The sequence below is a fragment of the Salmo trutta genome, chromosome 15 (genome assembly GCF_901001165.1).
Source record: "Salmo trutta chromosome 15, fSalTru1.1, whole genome shotgun sequence".
NCBI lineage: Eukaryota > Metazoa > Chordata > Actinopteri > Salmoniformes > Salmonidae > Salmo > Salmo trutta.
This window is the reverse complement of record NC_042971.1, coordinates 43,503,638-43,529,611: the sequence shown is the minus strand read 5'-3', so window position 1 is coordinate 43,529,611 and position 25,974 is coordinate 43,503,638. Positions and strand designations below refer to the sequence as shown.

At 43.6% G+C, this 25,974-nt stretch overlaps 1 protein-coding gene across 1 annotated transcript in view; it reads right to left on the bottom strand.

The window, feature by feature from the left end:
- Nucleotides 1–244: 244 nt before the first annotated feature.
- LOC115149123 (unconventional myosin-XVIIIa-like) overlaps nt 245–25,974 on the bottom strand; it is a 105,605-nt gene continuing 79,875 nt past the window's right edge. The window contains exons 31-39 of the mRNA XM_029691660.1: nt 25,156–25,302; nt 24,806–24,919; nt 22,388–22,504; nt 18,320–18,403; nt 16,784–16,921; nt 16,165–16,350; nt 15,927–16,069; nt 5,711–5,833; nt 245–2,536 (exon numbers count right to left, since the gene is read on the bottom strand). Of these exons, the coding sequence (XP_029547520.1) occupies nt 2,422–2,536; nt 5,711–5,833; nt 15,927–16,069; nt 16,165–16,350; nt 16,784–16,921; nt 18,320–18,403; nt 22,388–22,504; nt 24,806–24,919; nt 25,156–25,302 (1,167 nt within the window). The 3' untranslated portion in view covers nt 245–2,421. The remainder of the gene's footprint in view (nt 2,537–5,710; nt 5,834–15,926; nt 16,070–16,164; nt 16,351–16,783; nt 16,922–18,319; nt 18,404–22,387; nt 22,505–24,805; nt 24,920–25,155; nt 25,303–25,974) is intronic.

The window sequence follows — 25,974 nt, the reverse complement described above, 5'->3', positions numbered from 1 at the left end:
GATCACATGGAGAATTCAATAAATCTGATTTGTATATGAAAAATGTTTTTTCATCATTTTGACCTGTCCCTTAACCCTCTTAATCCCAACATTTCTCCACGTGTTCGCCATTGTTGTTAAGCCCTAGTTATTTTTGTTGCTTTGACAAAAATACACTTCTAAAGAATATTATTTATTTCATGTGATTAGTGATTTGTTTACATCTGTCCCTCATTTTAAAGGAGAGGTTATTTTTTACAACCAAATCTCTATTTCACAATAAAGAAAACACCAACATTGTGTCTTAATAGGGTGTTGGGCCACCACAAGCTGCCTGAAAAGCTCTTCCACAAGGGGCTGGAACTTCCTGTGTGGAAGCAACCCATGCTTTCAATAGACTATATACTTTGTATCACCCATTTACTCAAGTGTTTCCTTTATTTTGTAGAAGGGACAAAGCGGTATCACTCGAGTCGCAACAAAATAGAATAGAACATTGCAGATAAAGTTCGGAATGACACAATTTCATGTGTACAACATCTAAAAGACCTGTATCACTATACTGAGAGCTTTGTTGTTTCGAACAGGACATATTTCGGTGTTTTTGGATCCTTTATCTGTTTTGTTGGCCCACATACTACACAACGAGGGTGAGAGAGTGATTTGCTGTTTGGAGTAAGTTTCTCAAAAACATGTGAAATCACAAAAAGGTGTCTGGACCCGTCTACAGCACGCCATTTACAAACAAACATTGAGATTTGGTTGTAAAAAAGAAAAACAGGTCTCCTTTATGGTCAACCCTGCTATGTGAACTGAACTCTCATTTTAATGTGGTGAAATTATTCATTTTTCTATCTAATAGTAAAATCCTAGTGGAAAAGCAGGTGAGCTGGCTCTACTATTTTCAGCCATGTTCTGGTGTTTTGTGGTGGAAAAGTGAACAGGTTGAACATAACATGTCAACTCTGCTACCGATAGGTAGATAGGCTAGACATTTAACAATGATACTTTTTTTGTCAAGCTTACTTTCAATTGTGCCTCCCTGTTTCCCATCTTGAGATGGGAAAACATGTTTATGAAGGCGCATGTGCTCTTTATGACAGAATTTTAAAATGAGGTGTTACACTACTCAAAAGGCACCCAATTAGTGGAACGACACAGCTATATCCTACATGAGACAATTCATCCAGGGATTATATCAGAACTTCTGTTGCAAACATGCTTTTTTCCCCCATGAGGGACAGGGGGCTTATAGCACTATGACAATTTTCCTCAAAACCCCTTTTTCCCCCTGATATCCAGTGCATGTATATCTTGATAGCTAAAGAAAGAACAAGATCCCTAGAAAGCCCCCGTCATAGCAGATAGTAAATGCATTCCCTTGAAAACCAACAGACATGACAGGAAGAAACAAACGCATGGCGGAGCTTCAAACGAGCCAGACCAAAACCATTCCAGTATGAACTAATGTATGCAAATGTAGCAGATCCAACGCATGTGACATAAAGCCCTATCCCTTCACAGCAGCTCTCCCTCCCATTCTCTAAGAACCATTCAAAATCAAAACAGTATTGAAGCAAGATAAATACTTGTGTCTTTCTTTCTTCTATACACTGATATTGGCTAAATATTCCTTGAAGTGCAAGAGCAAACAGTCCAAACACATGTAGAGGAGACAAGTGCATTTCTAAGTGGTAAGGAGGATATGCTGGAGTGTCAGGCGTATGGACTTGCAGTGAGAAGTCAGGTTGTAGGGAGACGGCCTGATACAGTCATTTGAATAAACCAAGCTCTCCAGCCCTCAGAGATGACAACAGGAGCTTAAAGATGCACTCCGGGATCCAAATTCATAACATATTGCACAAATTGGATTCATAACATATCACATGATGACGTGCTACCCAAAAAACAGGGACCACTTTTGGCTCGTGAGCACCACTTTCAAAACTACTGGCTGAAATTATACAAAAGTTTGAGAATGCATCAGCTTTTCATAGGCTATCTTAAATAAGCCAGTGGTGAGAAGCTCTACAGATGGCTCTTAAATAAGCCAGTGGTGAGAAGCTCTACAGATAGCTCTTAAATAAGCCAGTGGTGAGAAGCTCTACAGATAGCTCTTAAATAAGCCAGTGGTGATAAACTCTATTTATATCACTTCAAAGCTGTAGAGTTGATGTGGAAAATATGTTGTGAGAGATTGTTCTTTTCAAAGCTCTTAGTAGCAAGTGAAAATGGCTATAACATGTTATTTCAATAGAAGTTGTATGTGCACTCTGACTTTCCCCTGCCCTTGCCTCTGGTGCTAGCTAGCATTGCTCACTGATGTTCATATGAGGATGGTATGGGGGAGGGGTATTATGAGTATATAAAGGACGGTACATCCGTCTCTGGTATGTTCGTGTAGGATGGTGGTTAGAGAGAGAGATGTAGCATTAGTCTCTGTTACGCTGTGGACTCTGCCAGCTTTGCATCACTGTCACTTTCCTTCCGGGAGTGTCTGCTGGAACCCCCCTCCTTCTCATCCTCTTCACTGAGGTGTCTCCGGTACAGAGGAGGGCTGTGGAAGGAGAGAGGAGAAAGAGAGGGCTTTATATAGGAGAAACACTGCTGAACTGAACCCTGGCTGAAAACTACAGGTGCTTGAGATCTGTAGAGGTCACAGGACACATATCAAGCTTCCTCCAGGGGTCAAGGCCAGGGACAGCAGTATAAGCTGCTCCAATAGCAGCTCAGCACAATGACCCTTTCCACTGTGTCAATCAATAGTGCAGGAAAGATCATGCAGGGATGCCAAGGGCCAAACAAACCAAAACACTGCATTTCAAGGTCAGAACATATGCCTGTGTTTTCTTTAGTTTTTTTACAGTGTTATTTTCCTTTCTCTGGAAGCTTCGTAACAGCCATATGGTGAGGTGGAAGGATAGAGTGAAAATAGAAAAGGTTTAAGGTTAGCATGGTTAGGGATCAGTCTTTCATAACCCTGCTTCAAGGCTAAAGTGGAGCATCCATTTTTACTTTGAACAACATAATGAAATAAGAACAAAGCAGTGGTACAGTAAATATACTAAGCTGGGTAACATCACCTCTATAGTCAAAGCGACTCTGCCCACATTTCTATTATTATCCTGCTGTTAAAGAAACTGACCTACTGTATGGTTACCCTCAATCTAGCATATTAAATACATGGTGGCTATATGCAGTAATCAGTGTTCATGTTCAATTAGGTGTATAGTTATGTCTTGTTGAGGCCTGGAGGGAGCACATTTAAAGTGGTCGTGCTTGATGGATGGTTGTGTACCAGGGATTGTGCTGTACTGCCATTAATCACATGGGCACCTAGCTGTCTACTAGTTTGTACATTCAAAACATCACCATGCACCACGTTCAGGGAGAAATCTCTATTTACATGCACAGACAATTATGTGTCCCATTTTAAATGCTTAGAGATGGGGAACCTTATGCCACAAAGTATGTTTCATCTAAGCAATTGTCATGAGTCATCATTACTCATCAAAAATAAATTCATTATTCTGTGGTATTTCATATCTACCTGGACCCACACCGAGTGGATGAACACTTACTTACATTTTAGTAATTTAGCAGGCGCTCTTACCCATAGCAACTTACAGGAGCAATCAAGAGCACAGACATATTTTTTACCTAGTTAGCTCGGGGATTCGACCCGCGACCTTTCGTTTACTGGCCCAATGCTCTTAACTGGTAGGCCGTCATTGTAAAATAAGAATTTGTTCTTAACTGACTTGCCTAGTTAAATAAAGGTTAAACAAAACATTTAAACTGCTAGGCTACCTGCCGCTAGGCTACCTTCAAGTTCATACCTGGCATGAACTTCAACTTGTCAAATGAATAAATACGTAATCAAACAAGGTTAACATGTTAATAATGTTGCTATAAAGTCAACAGGTTTGGTTAGAGTCACACCATGCTTTCACTCCATTCCCAGGCATAACCTACTGCAGGCCAGGGGCTTTAGTAACTATCAGACTTGTAGAAATACTTCATCACTGTGCTGTCCATCTTTTTCTTCTTCTTGGGGTCTCTGTTCAGCACCCTCTTCCTCATCTGAGGCAGGGTCGGGCTGGACTTCTCTTCACACTGTTGGCGCTGCGGTAGGAGTCTGTTGAGGCCGAGCTGGAGGAAGAGGACTCCTTCCTGGAGTCTTTCCTGGACTTCTTGCCTTTCTTCTTGGAGATCCTCCTGTTGCAACGGTCGTCTTGAGTCTGAGCTGTCTGAGGAGCTCTTCTTCTTGGCCTTGCCTCTGCGGGAGCTGGAGCTAGTGGTGCTGCTGGAGCTAGTGGTGCTGCTGGAGCTAGTGGTGCTGCTGGAGCTAGTGGTGCTGCGGGAGCTGGAGCTAGTGGTGCTGCGGGAGCTGGAGCTAGCGGTGCTGCGGGAGCTGGAGCTAGTGGTGCTGCGGGAGCTGGAGCTAGTGGTGCTGCGGGAGCTGGAGCTGGTGGTGCTGCGGGAGCTGGAGCTAGTGGTGCTGCGGGAGCTGCTGGAAGACCTGGTGCTTTAGTCCACCACTGAGCGACGCACACTGGAAAAAAACGGCCCAGACCCTCATCCTTCTTCACGGCTCACACTGGTGATGCTGCTAATGGTGGTCATAATATCATCATCCATCATCCATGTTCGGCATGCTTCTATGAGTGGGCCTGCTAGGGGCCAGGAAGGACACCTTGGAGTCCTTGTCAAAGTCAGGGCTGTGTGGGGCCCAGCAGCACTCCAGACCCTTTCTGGCCCTGCTGGTGGCCTCAGAGTAGGCCTGGGAGATGACCAAGCCATGGTCATCATCTTGGGACTTCTTTTAAGAGCTGACCAACATGCTGTCGTCCTAGTCTGTGGACTTAGACTTGGCTTAGTGTTAGAGTTGACTTAGACTTGGCCTTGCGTAGGAAGGTGCGGTCCAGGGTGTACTGAAGAGGGAGCTCTCATCCCCCTGGCATCCAATGGAGTCTTTCAGGTTGGAGCACTTCCTGTAGCTAAGGGAACTCATCACAGACACCGACCTGCTGTCTACTTATTTGCCTTCCTTGCTCCCTCCTTTTATCTCTCATCTCCTTACCGTCTTTCCCTTCCTTTGCATCTACATTCACTGCATTTCTGAGAGGCCAGGAGGAGGAGGGTGTAGGAAACCATGGACACCATGGAAACAATCAACAGAGATACATGAGAGAAACAGATAGAGAACAGATGAGAATTTAGAGACTTGAGAGAGAAATGATGAAATTGAAGCGAGTCTAATAAGGAAAGTTAGGTTGTGAGTCGATCTGCTAAAGCTCATCAAAGAAAGCAGGTATATACGGGGCTAACCTGTGCTGTCTGCCAGGGGGGAGGAGATGTATTCATCTCAGGCAGAGCAGAGAGAGGGGCCATTTAGCAGACATGCCAGCTGGCCATGGGCCACTTCAATAAATCTGACAGGCAGCACAGCGCCTGCTTCCCTCTGCCTGCTGTCATTAGAGGGATGATAGGGAGGCAGAGAGAGATGACACCTAATCTCATGAAATACTTACCCTTCCATTCCACCCTGCCTCAGGTAATCCTGGGCTCTTTAGCTCTCAGCAGGGTAAAGGCATATAGGATGGGAATGAGGAAGCCTGCACTGCTCTATCAGGGACCAGCCAGAAAGAAGGGGGGTGATATCATAATGAAGTGCCTGAGGAGGCTGACAGACCAACAGACAGACAGGACAACACAACACAACACTGACCTGGAGCTCTTCAGACTGCCCACCGCTGACAGGGTCTTGGTGGATCCCTTATTCTTGGACAACCAGGACTTGACATCGTCCACACGGTCCTCCACCTCTGAGTCCGTGTCCAAGTCGTCACCACTGTGGGAAAGAGACCGAAGGAGATCAAACAGTGTTGTTATGTTGCTGTTTGCAGGAGGCAGAGCAGTTTAAGCCCAGGGAGGGCCATTGCAGATCCACCACAGAGGACAACTGTTGGTTTGGACAGGAAGTACAACACAGACCCACACACAGACCAATCAAAATTTATCAATGTCATAACAGCTTTCTGATGCAGTTAGTCAAACATGTGTTCCAGTCATGGTGGCAATAAACTGTGGTTAGTGCAATGTAAAGGCAGGCAAGCTTTAGGGAGACAACAGCCTATTGACTTCGAGCAATGACAGACCCATATGCACCCATTCACAAACTAGTTTACTAGTCAAGTGTTGTACTCCTACTTTCTGAATATTAATCAAATTATCTGTCACAAAGCTAAAGTTATGCCAAAGTAAGTTTGATGAAAAAACTAAAACAAAGCTAATTTGAAAGCAAGAATAAACAGCTATTAGACAATTGGTGCATCCATAAATATGGGTACAGTACCTGAGTGCTTTCCCTTCCCATGTTAAGTGATAATCGCTTACGATGGGGGCGGCCGAGCGAAACGACTCGTGGTGCCTCCGAGCAGAGCAGAATGCAAATGAATGGAGCTCATGAAGGCGTAATTAACTCGGTGGCCATAGCCAGGCTGTTAAGGCCTCTGTGGTGTGTGGCTGAGCGTGGCCTGTTGATGTAGATTGTTATTGGGGCTGAGCCGATGACAGCCCTCTAGCCCTGGCCTTGACAATAACAAGCAGTAAACAGAGACTGGAAGGAACCCAAGGAGAAAGTATATTAGATCATGCCTCTGAAAGGTCGGCAGGCACATTTCAATCCGGATTCATCTGTTCCTCACTCCCAGAGGTGAAGCATCTCTGCCTCTGCATTATGCATCTGTCTCCGGGAGAGGAAGGGCGAGGGGAGGAGGGAAGAGAGAGGGCACCCACAGGGTCTAAAGACTTAGATTATGAACAAATATGTCTGGGAACCATTAAGCCTAGCTGTGTTCATTAGTTTATAGTAACAGAATGAGCTATAAAGTAAAATCCTCAAAGAGCACACACTGCAGTCAAGGAGGAGTAATCATTTGGATCATAACTAACAACAACGTTCAGTGTCTGACGTCAATCCAACGTTCAGTGTCTGACGTCAATCCAACGTTCAGTGTCTGACGTCAATCCAGTCAACAATGTTCAGTGTCTGATGTGGCATGACAGCAATACAAATACCAAAGCAAGGCACAGATCTCCCCTGTCCCAGCTTATCTGGTGAGGCTGGGACAGAATGCAAAGTGCTTATCACGAGCCAACATAGTGCATCATATTCAAAGAGGTCTCTGACGATGGCCTTCTTAAATGGTAATAGTTAAATGGTATAGACCGCTGGGCAGCATCCCCCTGCTCACATATTTATTAGCAATATGTTGCTCAGGACAAGGCAATAAACCACATGTTCAACCAAGTCTCCATGGAGAACAAAATGTTTGAGTTGCCTCCTCTCTACCTGCATGGAGGCACACACAAACTGGATGGAGAGTCCACTTTGGGGGAGAGAGAGAGAGAGAGACAATTCTGGCCTTTGCGGCAGTGTATGGACATCAAAATTAGCTACATTAGATTCAGTCACTCAGGGTCTCTCATTTTCAATGTATCAAACAAAGCTTGATGGGAAAGGACTGACTCCCACAAAGTCTATAAGGCAAAACAACGCACATCTTTCCCACATACACACCTGCACTGGAGCAGCTGTGGCACACACAGAGGCGGCTTGTAATCGAGGGCTTTGCAAATGGTGTCACACAATTTATGTCCTTGGCCTCACACCACTGGCGAAACAGCGCTGAGGCTCCAGGGAGCACCGGATTTAGAGCTCGACATTAATTGCTTCTGACAATCGGCCTCCACTGGTTGTATATCTCTGTTACATATTTTACCTTTATTTATTACATATACAGTACCAGTCAAAAGTTTGGACAGACCTGCTCATTCAAGGGTTTTTATTTTTACTATTTTCTACATTGTAAAAAATAATAGCGAAGACATCAAAAACTATGAAATAACACATTTGGAATCATGTAGTACCCAACAAAGTGTTAAACAAATCAAGATATATTTGAGATTCTTCAAAGTAGCCACCCTTTGACTTGATGACAGCTTTGCACACTCTTGGCATTCTCTCAACCAGCTTCATGAGGTAGTCACCTGGAATGCATTTCAATTAACAGGTGTGCCTTGTTAAAAGTTAACTTGCGGAATTTCTTTCCTTCTTAATGCATTTGAGACAATTAGCTGTATCTTGACAGGGTAGAGGTGGTATACAAAAGATAGCCCTATTTAGTAAAATACCAAGTTCATATTATTGCAAGAACAGCTCAAATGTGCAAAAAGAAACGACAGTCCATCATTACTTTAAGACATGAAGGTCAGTCCGGAAAATGTCAAGAAATTTGAAAGTGTCTTCAAGTGCAGTCGCAAAAACCACCAAGCACTATGATGAAACTGGCTCTCATGAGGACCGCCACAGGAAAGGAAGACCCAGCGTTACCTCTGCTGCAGAGGATAAGTTCATTAGAGTTAACTGCACCTCAGATTGCAGCCCAAATAAATGCCTCACAGAGTTCAAGAAACAGACACATCTCAACATCAACTGTTCAGAGGAGACTGTGAATCAGGCCTTCATTGTTGAAATACTGCAAAGAAACCACTACTAAACGACACCAATAAGAAGAAACTTGTTTGGGCCAAGAAACACAAGCAATGGACATTAGACCGGTGGAAATCTGCCCTTTGGTTTGACGAGTCCAAATTTTAAATTTTTGGTTCCAACCGCTGTGTCTTTGTGAGACGCAGAGCAGGTGAACGGATGATCTCAGCATGTGTGGTTCCTACCGTGAAGCATGGATGAGGTGGTGTGATGGTGCTTTGCTGGTGACACTGTTGGTGATTAATTTAGAATTCAAGGCACACTTAACCAGCATGGCTACCACAGCATTCTGTAGCGATACGCCATCCCATCTGGTTTGCGCTTACTGGGACTATCATTTGTTTTTCAACAGGACAATGACCCAACACACCTCCAGGCTGTGTAAGGGCTATTTGACCAAGGAGAGTGACGGAGTGCTGCATCAGATGACCTGGCCTCCATAATCACCCAAACTCAACCCAATTGAGATGGTTTGGGATGAGTTGGACTGCAGAGTGATGGAAAAGCAGCCAACAAGTGCTCAGCATATGGGGGAAATCCTTAAAGACTGTTTGAAAAGCATTCCTCATGAAGCTGGTTGAGAGAATGCTAAGAGTGTGCAAAGCTGTCATCAAGGCAAAGGGTGGCTACTTTAAAGAACACACGTTTTTGGTTACTACATGATTCCAAATGTGTTATTTCATAGCATTGATGTCTTCACTATTATTCTACAATGTATAAAATAGTAAAAATAAACACTTGATCGAGTACGTGTCCAAACTTTTGACTGGTACTGTACTTATATACCATCATACAGCTCCTATGGATTATTCCTGTCTACAGTATTCTGCACATAGATAGTCTTGGTCCCAGCATCTCATTTCAAATCAAATGTTATTGGTCACATTCACATATTTAGCAGATGCTATTGCAGGTGTAGCAAAATGCTAGTGTACCTATCCCCAGCAGTGCATTAGTAATTAACAGTGCAGTATTATCTAAAAACGATTCACAACAATACACAAATCTAAAAGTAAAAGAAGAGAAATAAGAAATATATAAATATTAGATTGAGCAATGTCAGAGTGGCATTGACTAAAATACAGTATATACACATATGAGATGAGTAAAGCAGTATGTAAACATTATTAAAGTAACTAGTGTTCCATTATTAAAGTGACCAGTGATTCCATGTCTATGTATATAGGGCAGCAGACTCTAAGGTGCAGGGTTGTGTAACCGGGTGGAAGCCGGCTAGTGATGGCTATTTAACAGTCTGATGGCCTTGAGATAGACGCTGTTTTCCAGTCTCTCGGTCCCCGCTTTGATGCACCTGTACTGATCTCGCCTTCTGGATGATAGCGGGGTGAACAGGCCTTGGCTCGGGTGGTTGGCCATCCTGTGACATTGGGTGCTGTAGGTGTCCTGGAGGGCAGGTAGTTTGCCCCCGGTGATGCGTTGGGCAGACCGCACCACCCTCTGGAGAGCCCTGTGGTTGCGGGTGGTGCAGTTGCCATACCAGGCGGTGATACAGCCCGAAAGGATGATCTCAATTGTGCATCTGTAAAAGTTTGTGAGGGTTTTAGGGGCCAAGACAAATTTCTTCAGCCTCCTGAGGTTGAAGAGGTGCTGATGCTGTTGCGCCTTCTTCACCACACTGTCTGTGTGGGTGGACCATTTCAGATCGTCAGTGATGAGTACACTGAGGAACTTGAAACTTTCCACCTTCTCCACTGCGGTCCAGTCGATGTGGATAGGGGCGTGCTCCCTCCGCTGTTCCCTGAAGTCCATGACATCATGGTCACACAGTGTTTACTGCTCATAGCAGAGACAGATCCACTAAATCCATGTCATTTGAGTACTGTGTACACAATCAGACTCACTGCACACTCTTCAAGGATTGGTTGTGTGTGATCTTCCTATGACCATGACGCGATTCATTTGACAAAGAACTGCCTGAAATAGAATAGTGCACTGGAAAGATGACATCCTTTCCTCTTAATGTTTACGGTGCTTGTCAGAAAAGGTGGAAAAAGATGTTCAAACATTTTCAGACCTACTCATTATTCTTTATCCCTTTCACTCACACACACAAAAAAAAAAAATCAATCCTACCATTGTCACCTTTTTCCTGGTGCAATTACTACAAATAAAGATAAAATGGTAGCACTAATCCGTCTGAACATTCCCTTCACAATTCACTGACAAATCAATTCTTCCATTATTGTTTATCGTACTGCTTTTACATACAGACCAAAGGTGGGGACAAATTTGCCAAGTAACCATGGGGATTGACTTTCTTTTCTCAAAAGCTTCTAAGTGAGGAACCCATAGTCTTGATGCTAACATACAAAGACAGTGCACTGTGCTGATTCACATGAGCTGCCTGTCTGTCTGCTGGCAAATGAATGAATAACAATAAGAGGAATTGAATCATAGGGCAGGGAAGTGTTCTCTATTGGAACAAGCAATTAGAGATTAATACTGATACAAATAATGCATGATGAGAAAATTAACTGATGACACCAACTACAAATCACACACACTTTCATCCAAAATTGTGATGCACATTTACATTTTTTCATCAAAATATGACGAGCTACAACTGGAATCGGAATGTTAACTTTAATTATGGGTCATTAGAATTATGGGTCACCAGAAAGACTTATGTTGAAGTCTAAAGTGAGTAAGCTAGAACATATTAAACAAGCAGCTCAACCAGATCCTACAGAGAGCGAACCTACAAAGACTATAGGGTGATTCCACACCAGCTGACAATATTTTTGGTATCTCAGATTGTTCGGGCAATTCTCACAAAGAAACTTAATTTGGAAGAAGGATGTTTGAAAAGATTTTTACATTACCACAAACCATTGGAGAAAATCATGATGAAAGTGGCCATTTTAGGCCCCTTTAGACCTATACATGCCTCCCATAAGACTATGATCTTGATGTCATCATGCTCCTTATAGTGTGCTCTAACATACAGTTCATTACTCTGAGCTTTTAACACAATGCACATTAGTGACATCTGCTGGTCATTAATAAAAGCAGTGATTGATGGTCAGACGTTTTCTCCTTGGTTCAGCGGTTATATGCCGACTCTAGCGGGCACGTCCTTTTCTCTGGATCTTTTTAGAATTTAACTCATTTTGAGTCACTATTGTGTTGTATCTACTCTGACAATTAATACACAGATTAAAAGGGGAAACCCAGTTAGATCTAGTAATCTCTCCTCCATCTGAGGACTTTATATGGCGGTTGGCAACCAACTTTAAGGTGCATTACCACCACCAACTGGACTGTGGACCTCAGTTCAGTAGTAACAGCAAGCTAGCCAGCTAAACGTCCCTGAGTGTTTGTGTTTCGGCATGGCCCCAAATGAATATAGTTGGTTCAGAGTTAGTTTTGATATTTCAACCTGTCCAGATTGCGTCTGGTGTAGATGTACAAAATCAACATGGATGCGATGTTGAACGCACGAGCGTGCCTGGTCTAGTCAGCATGTTAGTCATGAGTCGTAGTAGCCCACAATCAGTTACCAGTGTAGGTTCACACGAGCGTGCCTGGTCTAGTCAGCATGTTAGTCATGAGTCGTAGTAGCCCACAATCAGTTACCAGTGTAGGTTCACACGAGCGTGCCTGGTCTAGTCAGCATGTTAGTCATGAGTCGTAGTAGCCCACAATCAGTTACCAGTGTAGGTTCACACGAGCGTGCCTGGTCTAGTCAGCATGTTAGTCATGAGTCGTAGTAGCCCACAATCAGTTACCAGTGTAGGTTCACACGAGCGTGCCTGGTCTAGTCAGCATGTTAGTCATGAGTCGTAGTAGCCCACAATCAGTTACCAGTGTAGGTTCACACGAGCGTGCCTGGTCTAGTCAGCATGTTAGTCATGAGTCGTAGTAGCCCACAATCAGTTACCAGTGTAGGTTCACACGAGCGTGCCTGGTCTAGTCAGCATGTTAGTCATGAGTCGTAGTAGCCCACAATCAGTTACCAGTGTAGGTTCACACGAGCGTGCCTGGTCTAGTCAGCATGTTAGTCATGAGTCGTAGTAGCCCACAATCAGTTACCAGTGTAGGTTCACACGAGCGTGCCTGGTCTAGTCAGCATGTTAGTCATGAGTCGTAGTAGCCCACAATCAGTTACCAGTGTAGGTTCACACGAGCGTGCCTGGTCTAGTCAGCATGTTAGTCATGAGTCGTAGTAGCCCACAATCAGTTACCAGTGTAGGTTCACACGAGCGTGCCTGGTCTAGTCAGCATGTTAGTCATGAGTCGTAGTAGCCCACAATCAGTTACCAGTGTAGGTTCACACGAGCGTGCCTGGTCTAGTCAGCATGTTAGTCATGAGTCGTAGTAGCCCACAATCAGTTACCAGTGTAGGTTCACACGAGCGTGCCTGGTCTAGTCAGCATGTTAGTCATGAGTCGTAGTAGCCCACAATCAGTTACCAGTGTAGGTTCACACGAGCGTGCCTGGTCTAGTCAGCATGTTAGTCATGAGTCGTAGTAGCCCACAATCAGTTACCAGTGTAGGTTCACACGAGCGTGCCTGGTCTAGTCAGCATGTTAGTCATGAGTCGTAGTAGCCCACAATCAGTTACCAGTGTAGGTTCACACGAGCGTGCCTGGTCTAGTCAGCATGTTAGTCATGAGTCGTAGTAGCCCACAATCAGTTACCAGTGTAGGTTCACACGAGCGTGCCTGGTCTAGTCAGCATGTTAGTCATGAGTCGTAGTAGCCCACAATCAGTTACCAGTGTAGGTTCACAGCTTCCATCACCCTTCCCTTTTTGTTGTTGCTGTGAATCCATTTTATTTACTGTCAAAAACTGTGAATATATGGTATTATTTAGGATGCTTAAGACCAAAGCTTATACTTTGTTCAAACAATTAGTTGTATTTAGTAATGTGCAGAAAGTGTGGTGTCAAATAAAACAATTTTCTAAATAATATGCCTTCGCAGGGATTCGACCCCATTCCCTGTTGTCTGTGAATGGTTCTGGTCCCCGGGAACTTGTTAGGGCTACCGTTCAAGTGATGCTACATATAAAAATCATTTACATTTAAGTCATTTAGCAGACGCTCTTATCCAGAGCGACTTACAAATTGGTGCATTCACCTTATGATATCCAGTGGAACAACCACTTTACAATAGTGCATCTAAATCTTTTAAGGGGGGGGGGGGGGGGGTTAGAAGGATTACTTTATCCTATCCTAGGTATTCCTTAAAGAGGTGGGGTATTCCTTGCTAGATTGGAAGTAGTGTCCAGTAGAGGTTGGTGTTTGAAAGCAACTTGGAATCGAAGACACCGGAACCGTGGCAAAATCAGTGGGATTTTGCATTTTTCAACACACGGTTTGAAAAACCACACAAACTAAGCTTCAAGACGCCATTGATCACATGATAATGTTTATTTGAAAAGAGCATTCGAGCTCCATTATCAATCGTCCCATCAGTATCAATTTATATGTAAAAATGGATCACATCATTAAAAGGTACCAGAGAGCTGACTCTGGAGATCTGACACATACTCCTTAGTGTTTACTCAAATATGGAGTATGACACCATTAGGAGGCATATATATAGGTCTAAAAAGGGACTGAAATGACTAATTTCGTCGTGATTTTCAAAAAAATCATTTGTGATACAAAATGCATGTTTAACAAACTTTTCCCCAATGAAGTTCCAATCTGAGAATTGCCAGAACAATCTGGCAGTAGTGGAAAAAGTACCCAATTTTCATACTTGAGTAAAAGTAAAGATACCTTAATTGAAAATGACTCAAGTAAAAGTGAAAGTCACCCAGTAAAATACTACTTGAGTAAAAGTCTAAAAGTATTTGATTTTAAACATACTTTAGTATCAAAAGTAAATGGAATCACTAAAATGTACTTAAGTATCAAAAGTAAGAGTATAAATAATTTCAAATTCCTTCTATGAAGCAAACCAGACAGCACCATTTTTTTGTTTTTTACATTTACGAATAGCCAGGGGCACACTCCAACATTTAGACATAATTTACAAACAAAGCATGTGTGTTTAATGAGTCCGCCAGATCAGAGGCAGTAGGGATGACCAGGGATGTTGTCTTGATAAGTGCTTGAATTGGACCATTTTCCTGTTCAGCTAAGCATTCAAAATGTACTTTTGGGCATCAGGGAAAATGTATGGAATAAAAAGTACAATATTTTCTTTAGGAATGTAGTTAAGTAAAATATATAAAAAATATAAATAGTAAAGTACAGATACCCCAAAACACTACTTAAGTACTTTACACCACTGCAATCTGAGATAGCAAAAATATTTGCCGCTCCCGCCTGGTGTGGAATTGCCCTTGTGTTATCAATAGGTTGTACTGTAGAGAAAAGTAACAACGCTCTTAAACGCAATGAAATCAGTTATTAGGTTGGTTATTGAAAGTATCAAAAGCATGCATGTAAAATGGCGTGTCCCATAACACAGGATGCAGGGCAGAGGTCCATGGTTGTTGTGTAAACAGGACAATGGTTCATAATATTTCATGGGAATGTGATGCAATATCTGCATGTATTCTATTTGTTTTTAATTTCCCAGAGCAGTGAGTATCCCTCAAACAGTAAGTTAATTAGCAATGTTAACCTTAGTCATTTTAACTAAGTTCCTTCTGCTCAAAATGTCATCATAAACAGCAGGAGTGAAATGTCTCCATAATACAGCACCATTCTCTTATCTGTGACAGTGATTTTAAAACTTGGAAATCAAACAATACTGAGAAAAAGAAAGGATGCATTGTCCATTCTCACATTTTGTTCTTTCGTTTCTGATACTTTGTCACCATGCCTTGTAAACTGGGCAATGAGTGGGAGAGGAAACAAAAAAAGGAAAAAGTGAGAAACAGAAAACGAGAAATACAGCCAACAGATTGTGAAAAGAACAACCCGGGGATATAGTGTGCCTCAGGGTAGATGGAGCTACATTGTGTGCAAAAAAGGACAATAAGCCTCAAAACAACTGCTGCAAAAAATCTGATGAACCTCATCCATACTGCACGGTTTTGGGCAGTGATTCAGAATACCAACTCACTCATTCTCGCTCTGACCCCATTGTTTGAAAAGGGAAGGAGTCTAAAACTCCCGCTCAGAGTCCATGTATCACTGTCATGTTTACTTCAGTGGGGCTCAGAGGTAGTGTAACCCTGAATCTGCTCATAAAGAGGAAGGAAAAACAATTAGCACAGGGGAGCGGATTAGAGGAGAAAGAGGAGAAAAGAGAGGGAAGAGAGGGAAGAGGGAGAAAAGAAAGACAAAATAAAGAAAGGAGGAGAAGAATGTGGGGTAAAGAGAAACTACAAAATCTGGTCAAAATAATGAACAGGTGTTTCTGACAATTTTATTACAAAGAGAAACTGTACTTCAGGAGAGACCTACTTGTTTATGATGTCATCTTCTCCGTCACTGTCGACCATCTCATCTTCAATGGCGGCCTGCAAGTCTCCGATCCTCTTGAATGCCAGCTTGAGGTCCAACTGCAGGCTCTGATTGGCTGCCTCCAGACTCTCCATGTCCATGTCCTATTGGGTCGGGATGACACAGAACTAGTGACCGTCACCCCAAAACGCTTGCCCCCACCCCCCACCACAAATGTGGACTGCGCGCTCCTCCTTACCAGCTCGTGCTTCTTGCGGCTGGCCTCAGCCTCCTTCTTGGACAGCTCAGCCATCTCCTCTTTGATTTCCCTCATCTGTCTCTGCACACGTTTGTTCTGCTCCTTCTCCCTGTTCTCTCCATTCCCGCGGTGGTCTCTCTCCTCTGTCATCTTCTCCAGGTTCTCCTTAAGACGGCCCGTCAGGCTCTGGGGACGAGGAGACGGAACCGGGTCAGAACTTTCTAGAACCTCATTAAAACACACAGCTGAGACATCCAGCATAGGTGGCGGAGCACATTTCACTTTGAAGTTTGTGGTTAATGTACTTGGAGGAGGGTCAAATTGAGGCCACTGATAATTTCAATTGAACTCAGGTGTGCAGAAATCACAGCTGGCCAGAGAAAGATAGTATGGCTGTTGTAAAATGTATTTCCCCTCACAGCACTTGTTCAATGACCCAAATGTGGCCTCACAGCTTGCCCTCTACCTCCCACATACAAGCCCCTTTCTCTCTCGCTCACTTGCTCTCACACAACACTTTCTCTCCCTCCTTGTCCCACCACCTTGCTACCTCGCTCCCTCCCTTTACCTTCCACTCTCTCTACCTCTCCCACTCCACCTCCCTCTCCCCTCGTCTCACCTCCAGGCGTTTGATCTGGGTCCTCTCATACTCCAACTTGGTTTCCAGTTCGCGGATCTTGGCCTCCTGCCTGCTGACCAGAGACTTCTCCACCATGGACTGCTCCTGGAACTCCAGCTGGCTATGCAGGGACTGCAACTGGAGGGGGCCATACACACACACAGAGAGAGAAGAGTACTATTGACACTGCACACCTCCACTCTGCCCTACACAACCAACCTCTCTCTTGTCTAATCAATACTAGGCCTCCATACTTTTACAACAGATACTCCATTATTGCAAAAATAAGAACATTTCAGCTCTTCCCTTATCTCCATTGTGAATATCATCCCCCCTGCTGAATTTTTGGGAATCTAGCCAGCATTATTGTTGCCCTTCATGCTAGGAATATCTAATGTTAATAGCCAATAAGCTGAGGATAACATAACCCCAGTAGCCTGTAATGTCCAGAAGGAGAGATGGAGAACCAGGCCTGAATAACGATCACAGATCCCACCACGGAGGGGAAGAAGATCAATGCTATGTAAACTTGTTCCGTCTTAAGACTTTTCTCATAACTGATAAGAGGAGATACACTAAATAAAAGTACCCAAAATGCACCACGGCTACTAATGAGGAGCTTTGCATCTGATAGTAGGATTTGGAGCTGGCCTTTCATGTGATTAAAGAACACAATGCTCCTATCATAGTGGATCTGTTAATCACTACAGGGCTACAGGATTTAGATGGCTATCTATTGCCGCCTTTGGTGGCAGCTCTTAAAAACCCCTTACAGCCAGCAATATTAGCTGTAAGATCAGGCACTAAGCACACAGACAGAGCTCTGAGCCGCTCCAGGTAAAGGTCAAGTTCATAGTGTAGGTGTAGGACATCATGTATGACTCTGCCGAGGGCATGTTGTCCTCTGAGCGGCTGATGAATGTGCAGGACTCCAGTCACCCGAGCCAGTCTGTAGACCCTGTTAACATCTGGCAAATGGTATCGGCGCATCGGGTCTCGGACCAACAGGCTCCAAGACAGCTGCTACCACCAGGCCATCAGACTGGTGAACAGCTAACCCTTGCTGTCTACCTGCACCTTAGAGACTATTTGCATTGACTATTCACACATCCAAACCTTACACACACACACACACACTCACAGTCAACACTGCTGTTCCATTTATTTACTAGCATATTTATTCCACTGCTGACCAATACATTATCCACTTTATTTGCAAATACAGTCATAATCGATGTCACACATTGATAATTTATACTGAATATCCTGTGTACATATAACCTTTATTTATTTTACTACTTTCTCCTACTTATTTGAGATTTTGATTATTGACATACTTCTGCACTGTTGAGGGAGCCTGAAAGTAAGCATTTCTATGCACTGTTTATACCTGCTGTGAATTGTGTATGTGATGAATAATATTTGATTTGTATATAGGTGTGACAGGGATGGGTGGAGGGGGATAGGTGGGGGACTTCCAGTGGGATCGGGGTTCCCCTGGCGGGCAGCCATGGAAGTTTGTGTTGTAATGTGTACCTTGTCCTGGATCTCCTGCTTCTCCTTCATGGCTTCCGCTAGCTGGACCTGGATATCACTGATCTGGGCCAGGTCTCTGGCAGACTGACACAACACAAACACACAAGAGACAGTTACAGTAGTTTCTTATGTGGAATGGTAACATTGAACGTAGGTATTTCTTCTTAGGTGGGTTAATAGCCAATAGTAAAGTATTAAAATAAGATATTGTAATAATCTTATTATAATTAACATAATCTCCTGTGGAACAGATTGCATCTCTCAATGCTATTTAGTGGCATTTATCTCTAACGTCTCAAATACAGTTCCGCCTACACATAGGAAAATACATTAGCAGCTTTTTAAAGTGCACAGCCTGTGGCACCCACGTCGTGTCACACTAAAGGCATAGAGACAAAGTAAATGATAAATGATTATAAACTCCTGCTGAAAATAGAGGTATTGTCACATCAGATGTCACTTGTGATTCCTATGAGACGTGACTCATGGCCCACTTATAAAGGTAGGTCGGTGGCTTAGTCATCCTGTGCAGTGTTCATGAGAGAGAGATGTACAGTGCATTCGGAGAGTATTCAGACCCCTTGACTTTTTCCACATTTTGTTACGCTACAGCCTTATTCTAAAATTGATTACATAGTAGTCCCCCCCTCTACACACAATACGCCATAATGACAAAGCAAAAACAGATTTTTAGAAATGTTTGCAAATTATTCAAAATAAAAACTGAAATATCACATTTACATAAGTATTCAGACCCTTTACTGAGTACTTTGTTGAAGCACCTTTGGTAGCGATTACAGCCTCGAGTCTTCTTGGGTAAGACGCTACAAGATCGGCACACCTGTATTTGGGGAGTTTCTCCCATTCTTCTCTGCATATCCTCTCAAGTTCTGTCAGGTCGGATGGGGAGTGTCGCTGCACAGCTATTTTTCAGGTCTCTCCAAAGATATTCGATCGGGTTCAAGTCCGGGCTCTGGCTGGGCCACTCAAGGACATTCAGAGACTTGTCCCGAAGCCACTCCTGCGCTGTCTTGGCTGTGTGCTTAGGGCTGTTGTCCTGTTGGAAGGTGAACCGTTGCCCCAGTCTGAGGTCCTGACAACTCTGGAGCATCAATGATCTCTCTGTATTTTACTCCGTTCATCTTTCCCTCGATCCTGACTAGTCTCCCAGTCCCAGCTGCTGAAAAACATCCCAACAGCATGATGCTGCCACCACCATGCTTCACCATAGGGATGGTGCCATGTTTCCACCAGACATGACACTTGGCAGGCCCAAGTGTTTAATCTTGGTTTCATCAGACCAGAGAATCTTGTTTCTCATGATCTGAGTCCATTAGGTGCCTTTTGGCAAACTCCAAGCGGGCTGTCGTGCCTTTTACTGAGGAGTGGCTTGTGTCTGGCCACTCTACCATAAAGGCCTGATTGGTGGAGGGCTGCAGAGACAGTTGTCCTTCTGCAAGGTTCTCCCATCTGCCATGCACTGTGTCATGACTCTCCTGGTTGAGGATCCAAGGCCTCAGATCAGCTTGGCAAATGGCTGACAGCCAACCTTTTCGTTAGTGACTCGGACACCAACCACTGGTGGGGGGGGGGGGGGTCCCGAGACACAAAGGGGGGAATACTAGCCCAGACCCATGAAGCCACACTGCTTCTTGACACAATGCCCACTTAACCCGGAAGCCAGCCGCACCAATGTGTCGGAGGAAACACCGTACACCTGGCGACCGTGTCAGCGTGCACTGCGCCCGGCCCGCCACAGGAGTCGCTAGTGCACGACGGGACAAGGCAATCCCTGCCGGCCAAACCCTCCCCTAACCCGGGCGATGCTGGGCCAAATTGTGCGCCGCCCCATGGGTCTCTCAGTTGCGGCAGAGTCTAGACTCGAACCCAGAATCTCTAGTGGCACAGCTAGCACTGCGATACAGTGCCTTAGACCACTGCGCCACTCGGGAGGCCCTTGGAACAATATTTCTACAATAGGAATGTTAGGAATGGTCAGTGGGGACCTAAAGAATAATCATGTCATAGTTTATTTTGCGATTTTATTAAAAACTGTATGAACCAACTTAGGAAGGAAACACATTCTACTGTAGCTTTCAAGTTTCCATCCAATATGATGTTATAACAATATGAAGAACGATTAACCTATTTTTGTTAAGATAGGAATGTGATTTAGGTTTTCTAATGATAATGATTTTTCATGTATGTTGCACATTAAGTAAGCCACGCCCCTAATGAGGTCAGAAAAGCGTGTCAGTGTGATGGAACTGCCTTTCCGACCAGAGTGCTTAAAAAGGACTCGCTAAGGATGAACATACAGTGTCAGTTGAACGTTACGAATGGTTGAAACTACCAGACCAGCACATTGCCGGGTTGCTACTGGCGTGTATAGCGGTCGGGAGCTGAACCCTGAATAATCAACCAAAGACTAGACCAGCAGATGTGAAGCCATGGCTACACGTTGAAATGGTTGGAAACTCAAAACGAGGTGAGAAGATAACCTCACCTATCACACCAGAAAAGCTTGGAGCGTTGGCCACACGTTGAAATGGTTAGAAACTCTTAACACGAGGTGAAGAAGATAAAGACTAGACCAGAACACTTGACAGTCTGCAGCTGTGCATGTTATTTTTATATACATTTTTTTATTTAACCTTTATTTAACTAGGAAAGACAGTTAAGAACAAATTCTTATTTACAATGACGGCTTACACCGGCCAAACTTGGACAACGCTGAGCCAATTGTGTGCCGCCCTATGGGACTCCCAATCACGGCCGGTTGTGATACAGCCTTGATTCGAACCAGGGTGTCTGTAGTGACGCCTTTAGCACTGAGATGCAGTGCCTTAGACCACTGCACCCCTCAGGACCCCTAAATGTAAAGGGATCTAGAACTTGACAACCAGAGCCTTACATCCAGAGACAATTCCCATAGAAGGATCAATTGGTTTCAGAGAGACAACAGACAGACATCTACACGTAAATACATTACATTCCTTAACCAAACGGGTGGTAGTTTGTGTGCAAGGTATATGGTTACAGTGAGCGTAGTTCCCAAATGTATGATAAATGTCCCTTTATATCGCTCTTTATCTACCCCTCCCTCTCCATATGTGTAACAAGCCGTCATGTCTTGTCATTCCACTAGGGACCTTTGTCTCATGTAAGTGTGCATGTGTATTCTCTGTTATTATTTAGTTAGTTAGTAAATAAATAATTAAGTCAATTTGTGAGGTACCGATTAATCAGAAAAGGCTGGAGTTCTTGCGGATTCAAGAAGTATGCAACGTTCAGAATGAGACTGATATAAAGTAATGATAAATAAGTGACTGTTATCGATAACATATTTATATATCTTTAGAGTTTAATTCGGGAGATGGTAACTCGTTAAACAATTTCTTCCGTGGTGCCCCAAATTCCTAATGAGTTAATTGTTACATGATTAATTTAATTGAGTAACAATTAAACATAGTTAGTTGATAAGATAAATAACAGTTATCACATTAATGAAGGTCACGTCACGACAACAGTCAACGGTGGGGCCTTATATAGACAGGTGTGTGCCTTCCCAAATCATGTCCAATCAATTGAATTTACCACAGGTGGACTCCAATCAAGTTGTAGAAACAGCTCAAGTATGACCAATGGAAACAGGATGCACCTGAGCTCAATTTCGAGTCGCGTAGCAAAGGGTCTCAACACTGATGTAAATAAGGCATCTTTTTTATTTTTTATAGATTTTTCACTTTGTCATTATGTCATATTGTGTGTAGATTGGTGTGGATTTTTTTTACATTTAATACATTTTAGAATAAGGCTGTAACGTAAAAAAATTTAGAAAAAGGGAAGGGGTCTGAATATTTTCCGAATGCACTGTATGTACCATAGTCAGAGGACAGGTCTATAGAACTTTGGCTGTGTTGCTAAGTTGGATGTATTGTCCATGGTTAGAGGAGAGGTCTATAGAACTGAGGAACTGAGGGTGTGTAGCTGAGAGGGATGTATGTACCATAGTTACAGGGCAGGTCTATAGAAAATAGGCTGTGTGGGTGTTGGGAGCAGGGTTACCTGGGAGACGGCAGCCTTGTGTTTCTTCATCAGCTCGTTCATGTCCTCCTGGTCCTCTTCCATACGAGACTGCAGGTCGTTCTTCTCCCTCTGCAGACGTGACACCTGTTCCTCAAGCTGAGAGAGAGAGAGAGAGAGAGACATGCAACATTTACCATCTAATCGCAAGCTGTTTTTCAACCAGAGCCATCAGCTGGTCAGCCCTAGACCCAAGCTGTGTGGAATGGTCATCAGCTGGCCAGTCCTAGACCCAAGCAGTGTGGAATGGTCATCAGCCGGCCAGTCCTAGACCCAAGCAGTATTGAATGGTCATCAGCTGGCCAGTCCTAGACCCAAGCAGTGTGGAATGGTCATCAGCTGGCCAGTCCTAGACCCAAGCAGTGTGGAATGGTCATCAGCTGGCCAGTCCTAGACCCAAGCAGTATTGAATGGTCATCAGCTGGCCAGTCCTAGACCCAAGCAGTATTGAATGGTCATCAGCCGGCCAGTCCTAGACACAAGCAGTGTGGAATGGTCATCAGCTGGCCAGTCCTAGACCCAAGCAGTGTGGAATGGTCATCAGCTGGCCAGTACTAGACCCAAGCAGTGTGGAATGGCCATCTAATGGATATCAACCTGTGGCCTGGCCCAGGGGGTGGATTAGTGTGATTTACTATAAATCAGACCTGATTGGGTCATTTAGGCCTTCAGACAGATCTATGTGGCCAATGCACCATGTATTAGCTTGGCACTAGTGTCCTAAGGCAGATCATCCAATTTTCTCTGGAGGGAAAGACACCTGTAGCCTTGGCTCTAATTTATGTGCTCTCTGTCACCTGGAAAACAAAGGACAATGCCCAAGGACTAGTCAGCCCTTGTCCCTCTGAGGGGGCCAAAATGTAGCTCTATTACAGTATCCAGAGGACTTACTATTGTGATAGAATGTATGGTATCTATCTGAAACGTGTTCCCTGAGGATACCTCTTGACGCTATCTATATGGCTGTATGATCTTTGTGATAACTTGTCTCTGTACAGGGTGAACTCTGAATTACTCCATTATGCAAATAATTTGTATTGTCTTCTCAGGAATTCTGTCTTATTTCCATTGGTCTCGTCCCTCACACAAGCCTTTAAATGCTGTGACACCCTGTGGAGATCGGGCCTGGGAGTGTTTAGGTTGCTGTAAACTTGGTATCGTTTGATTGGTCAATGGTGGTTCGTTTTGGGTTGAAAGGTTACACCTTCAGATGTTATAAATGAAATGAAATGCCTTTGTTCTCTCTCTTATCCTGTATCCAGTCCATGTAGGAAGGTTGTGTGATCTATTCTCATTTCATAGCCTTCTAGGCCTCTGGCTTAGTAAGCATCTGTTTGTTCATGTTGTCTTCTAAGTTAACTCAGGATCGATATGCCTAAAAGTATACTTTGTAGTGCTTGTTAATGATTTGTAACTGTATGCCTTGTATGTGAATCCATTCACTGTACAATGTTAATTAAACAGCTGTCTTTGATAGACAATTCTCAGACCAATTCTTGCTAGTCAACGTCAAATCATTGCCTAAACCTTGCTTGTATATTTTAAATGATCTTTATGTCGTCAGATAAAAGTTTGAATAGGCTAATTGCTTAGTCTCATTACAAGTCACATGTGATGTATATATAATATACTGTATATCACACATGATAAATATTACTGCCCACTACACACCCTCAGTATGCCTTCCCAAACTAGACACATTTAGAAAACCTTTCATAGCCATAAACACACCAATCAGCAGCTCAGACTACACAGCCACCATGACTCTGCCCTCCTCAGAGGGAGGACTCTCCTGGGGAGACGATTATGGAACGCATTAAAGACTAAAAAAATATAAACAAACTTAATTCATCCATTAGCACATAACCGAGAAAAGCAACATTTCCAGAAAAAAAAGACTTAGCATTTCAATGTTCCACGATGGCAGGGAGATGTGAACATATTCATGGCAGTGTTTTTACACAATATTAAAATAATCTGCTGTGTGTAAAAGAGGGAGTAAAAAATGCAACAGGTTCTCCTGCTGTTTCTAACACTGTGGTTTGGTTTTGTTGTGTCGTCCAAAACGTGGTAAAATGCTGTAATTACGCATGGTAATTTGGTATTGTAGTGTTGCAGAGATTACATATTTGAACCCCCACTCTGTCTCTACACAATGAATACCTGGCTGAGACACACAGAGGGCTGTATGAAGGAGACTCATAGTGTATCCAACAGTGGACTAAAGAAACAAACACCAAAAGATAGATTTTGAGTGGTATTTTCCTTTAAAATGAAATGGAAATACAGCACACTGATGTGGACTTAATCCATACTCTCTGTGCAGTTCACAGTAGGCAGGTATAAATGGTTGGGAGTCCTCTCAAAGAGAGCTTGGCAACGGAAGGATCTCTCACTCACCGACATCTTGACTTTGACCACTTCCTCCATCTGGATGTGCAGGTCCTCGATCTCCATCTCCATGCCCTTACGAGACTTCACCGCCACCGCACACGTGAACTCTGACTCCTCCAGCTGTGAAGGGAGATATAGCAGGAGGAGGAAGAGAGGATTACAAGGTCAGGGTGAAAAGCTAAATCAAGATCTTCAGAAATCAGAATACTCAACACCGTGTCCTTGATCAGGAGAGCAAGCGCAATACATTTTGACAGGACTATTTGTAGTAGTAAAGCTGTCAGAACGTCACTAAAGTACGGGATTGACATGATGATAATAAGATGGGCCATGTAGTGTAATGTAGGATGGTGTACCTGGTTTTTGAGCTGGGCGGTCTCTCTCTTACTGAGGGCGTTGTTCTTCAGGTGGTCCAGCATGATCTGGGCATCAGCCAGCAGCACCTTGGTGCGTTTCAGGTCCTTCCTCAGCCTCTTCTCGGTCTCCACGTCCCTGCAGCCCACCTAGAGTAGAACACCTAAACAGTAACTACTGTGCAGCTCAGTGTTCACCATGAGCTCCCACCTCACAGCAAACTATCAGAGCCCAATACAAGATCCAGAGGTAGCTCTTGTTGTGTTTAACATAATAATCAGTATTTAAATAACAAATAATCAAATTGAAAAGTATTTCAAATCAAATATTATTTGTCACATGCTTCGTAAACAACCGGTGTAGACTAACAGTGAAATGCTTACTGATGGGTGCTTTTCCAACAATGCAGAGTTAAAGTTAAGATACAAATGCATATAAATTGAAAGTGACAATGAATAAATACACCGTGAATAACTAATACAAATAAATGTCTATATACAGGGAGTACCAGTATCGAGACGATGTCCAGGGGTATGAAGTAATTGAGATAGCTATGTACTGTACATATAGGTAGGTGTGAAGTGACTAGGCAACAGGATAGAGACAGTAGCAGCAGCGTGTGTGTGTGTGTGTTGGGGTGCCAGTGTAAGTATGTGTGGGTAGAGTCCAGTGTATGTGCATAGATTCAGTGCAAGAGAGTTAGTGCAAAAAAGTGTCAATGCAGGTAGTCTGGCTAACCATTTGACTAGCGAAATAGCAGTCTTGTTTAGAAGTCTTATGGCTTGGGGGTAGAAGCTGTTCAGGGTCCTGTTGATTCCAGA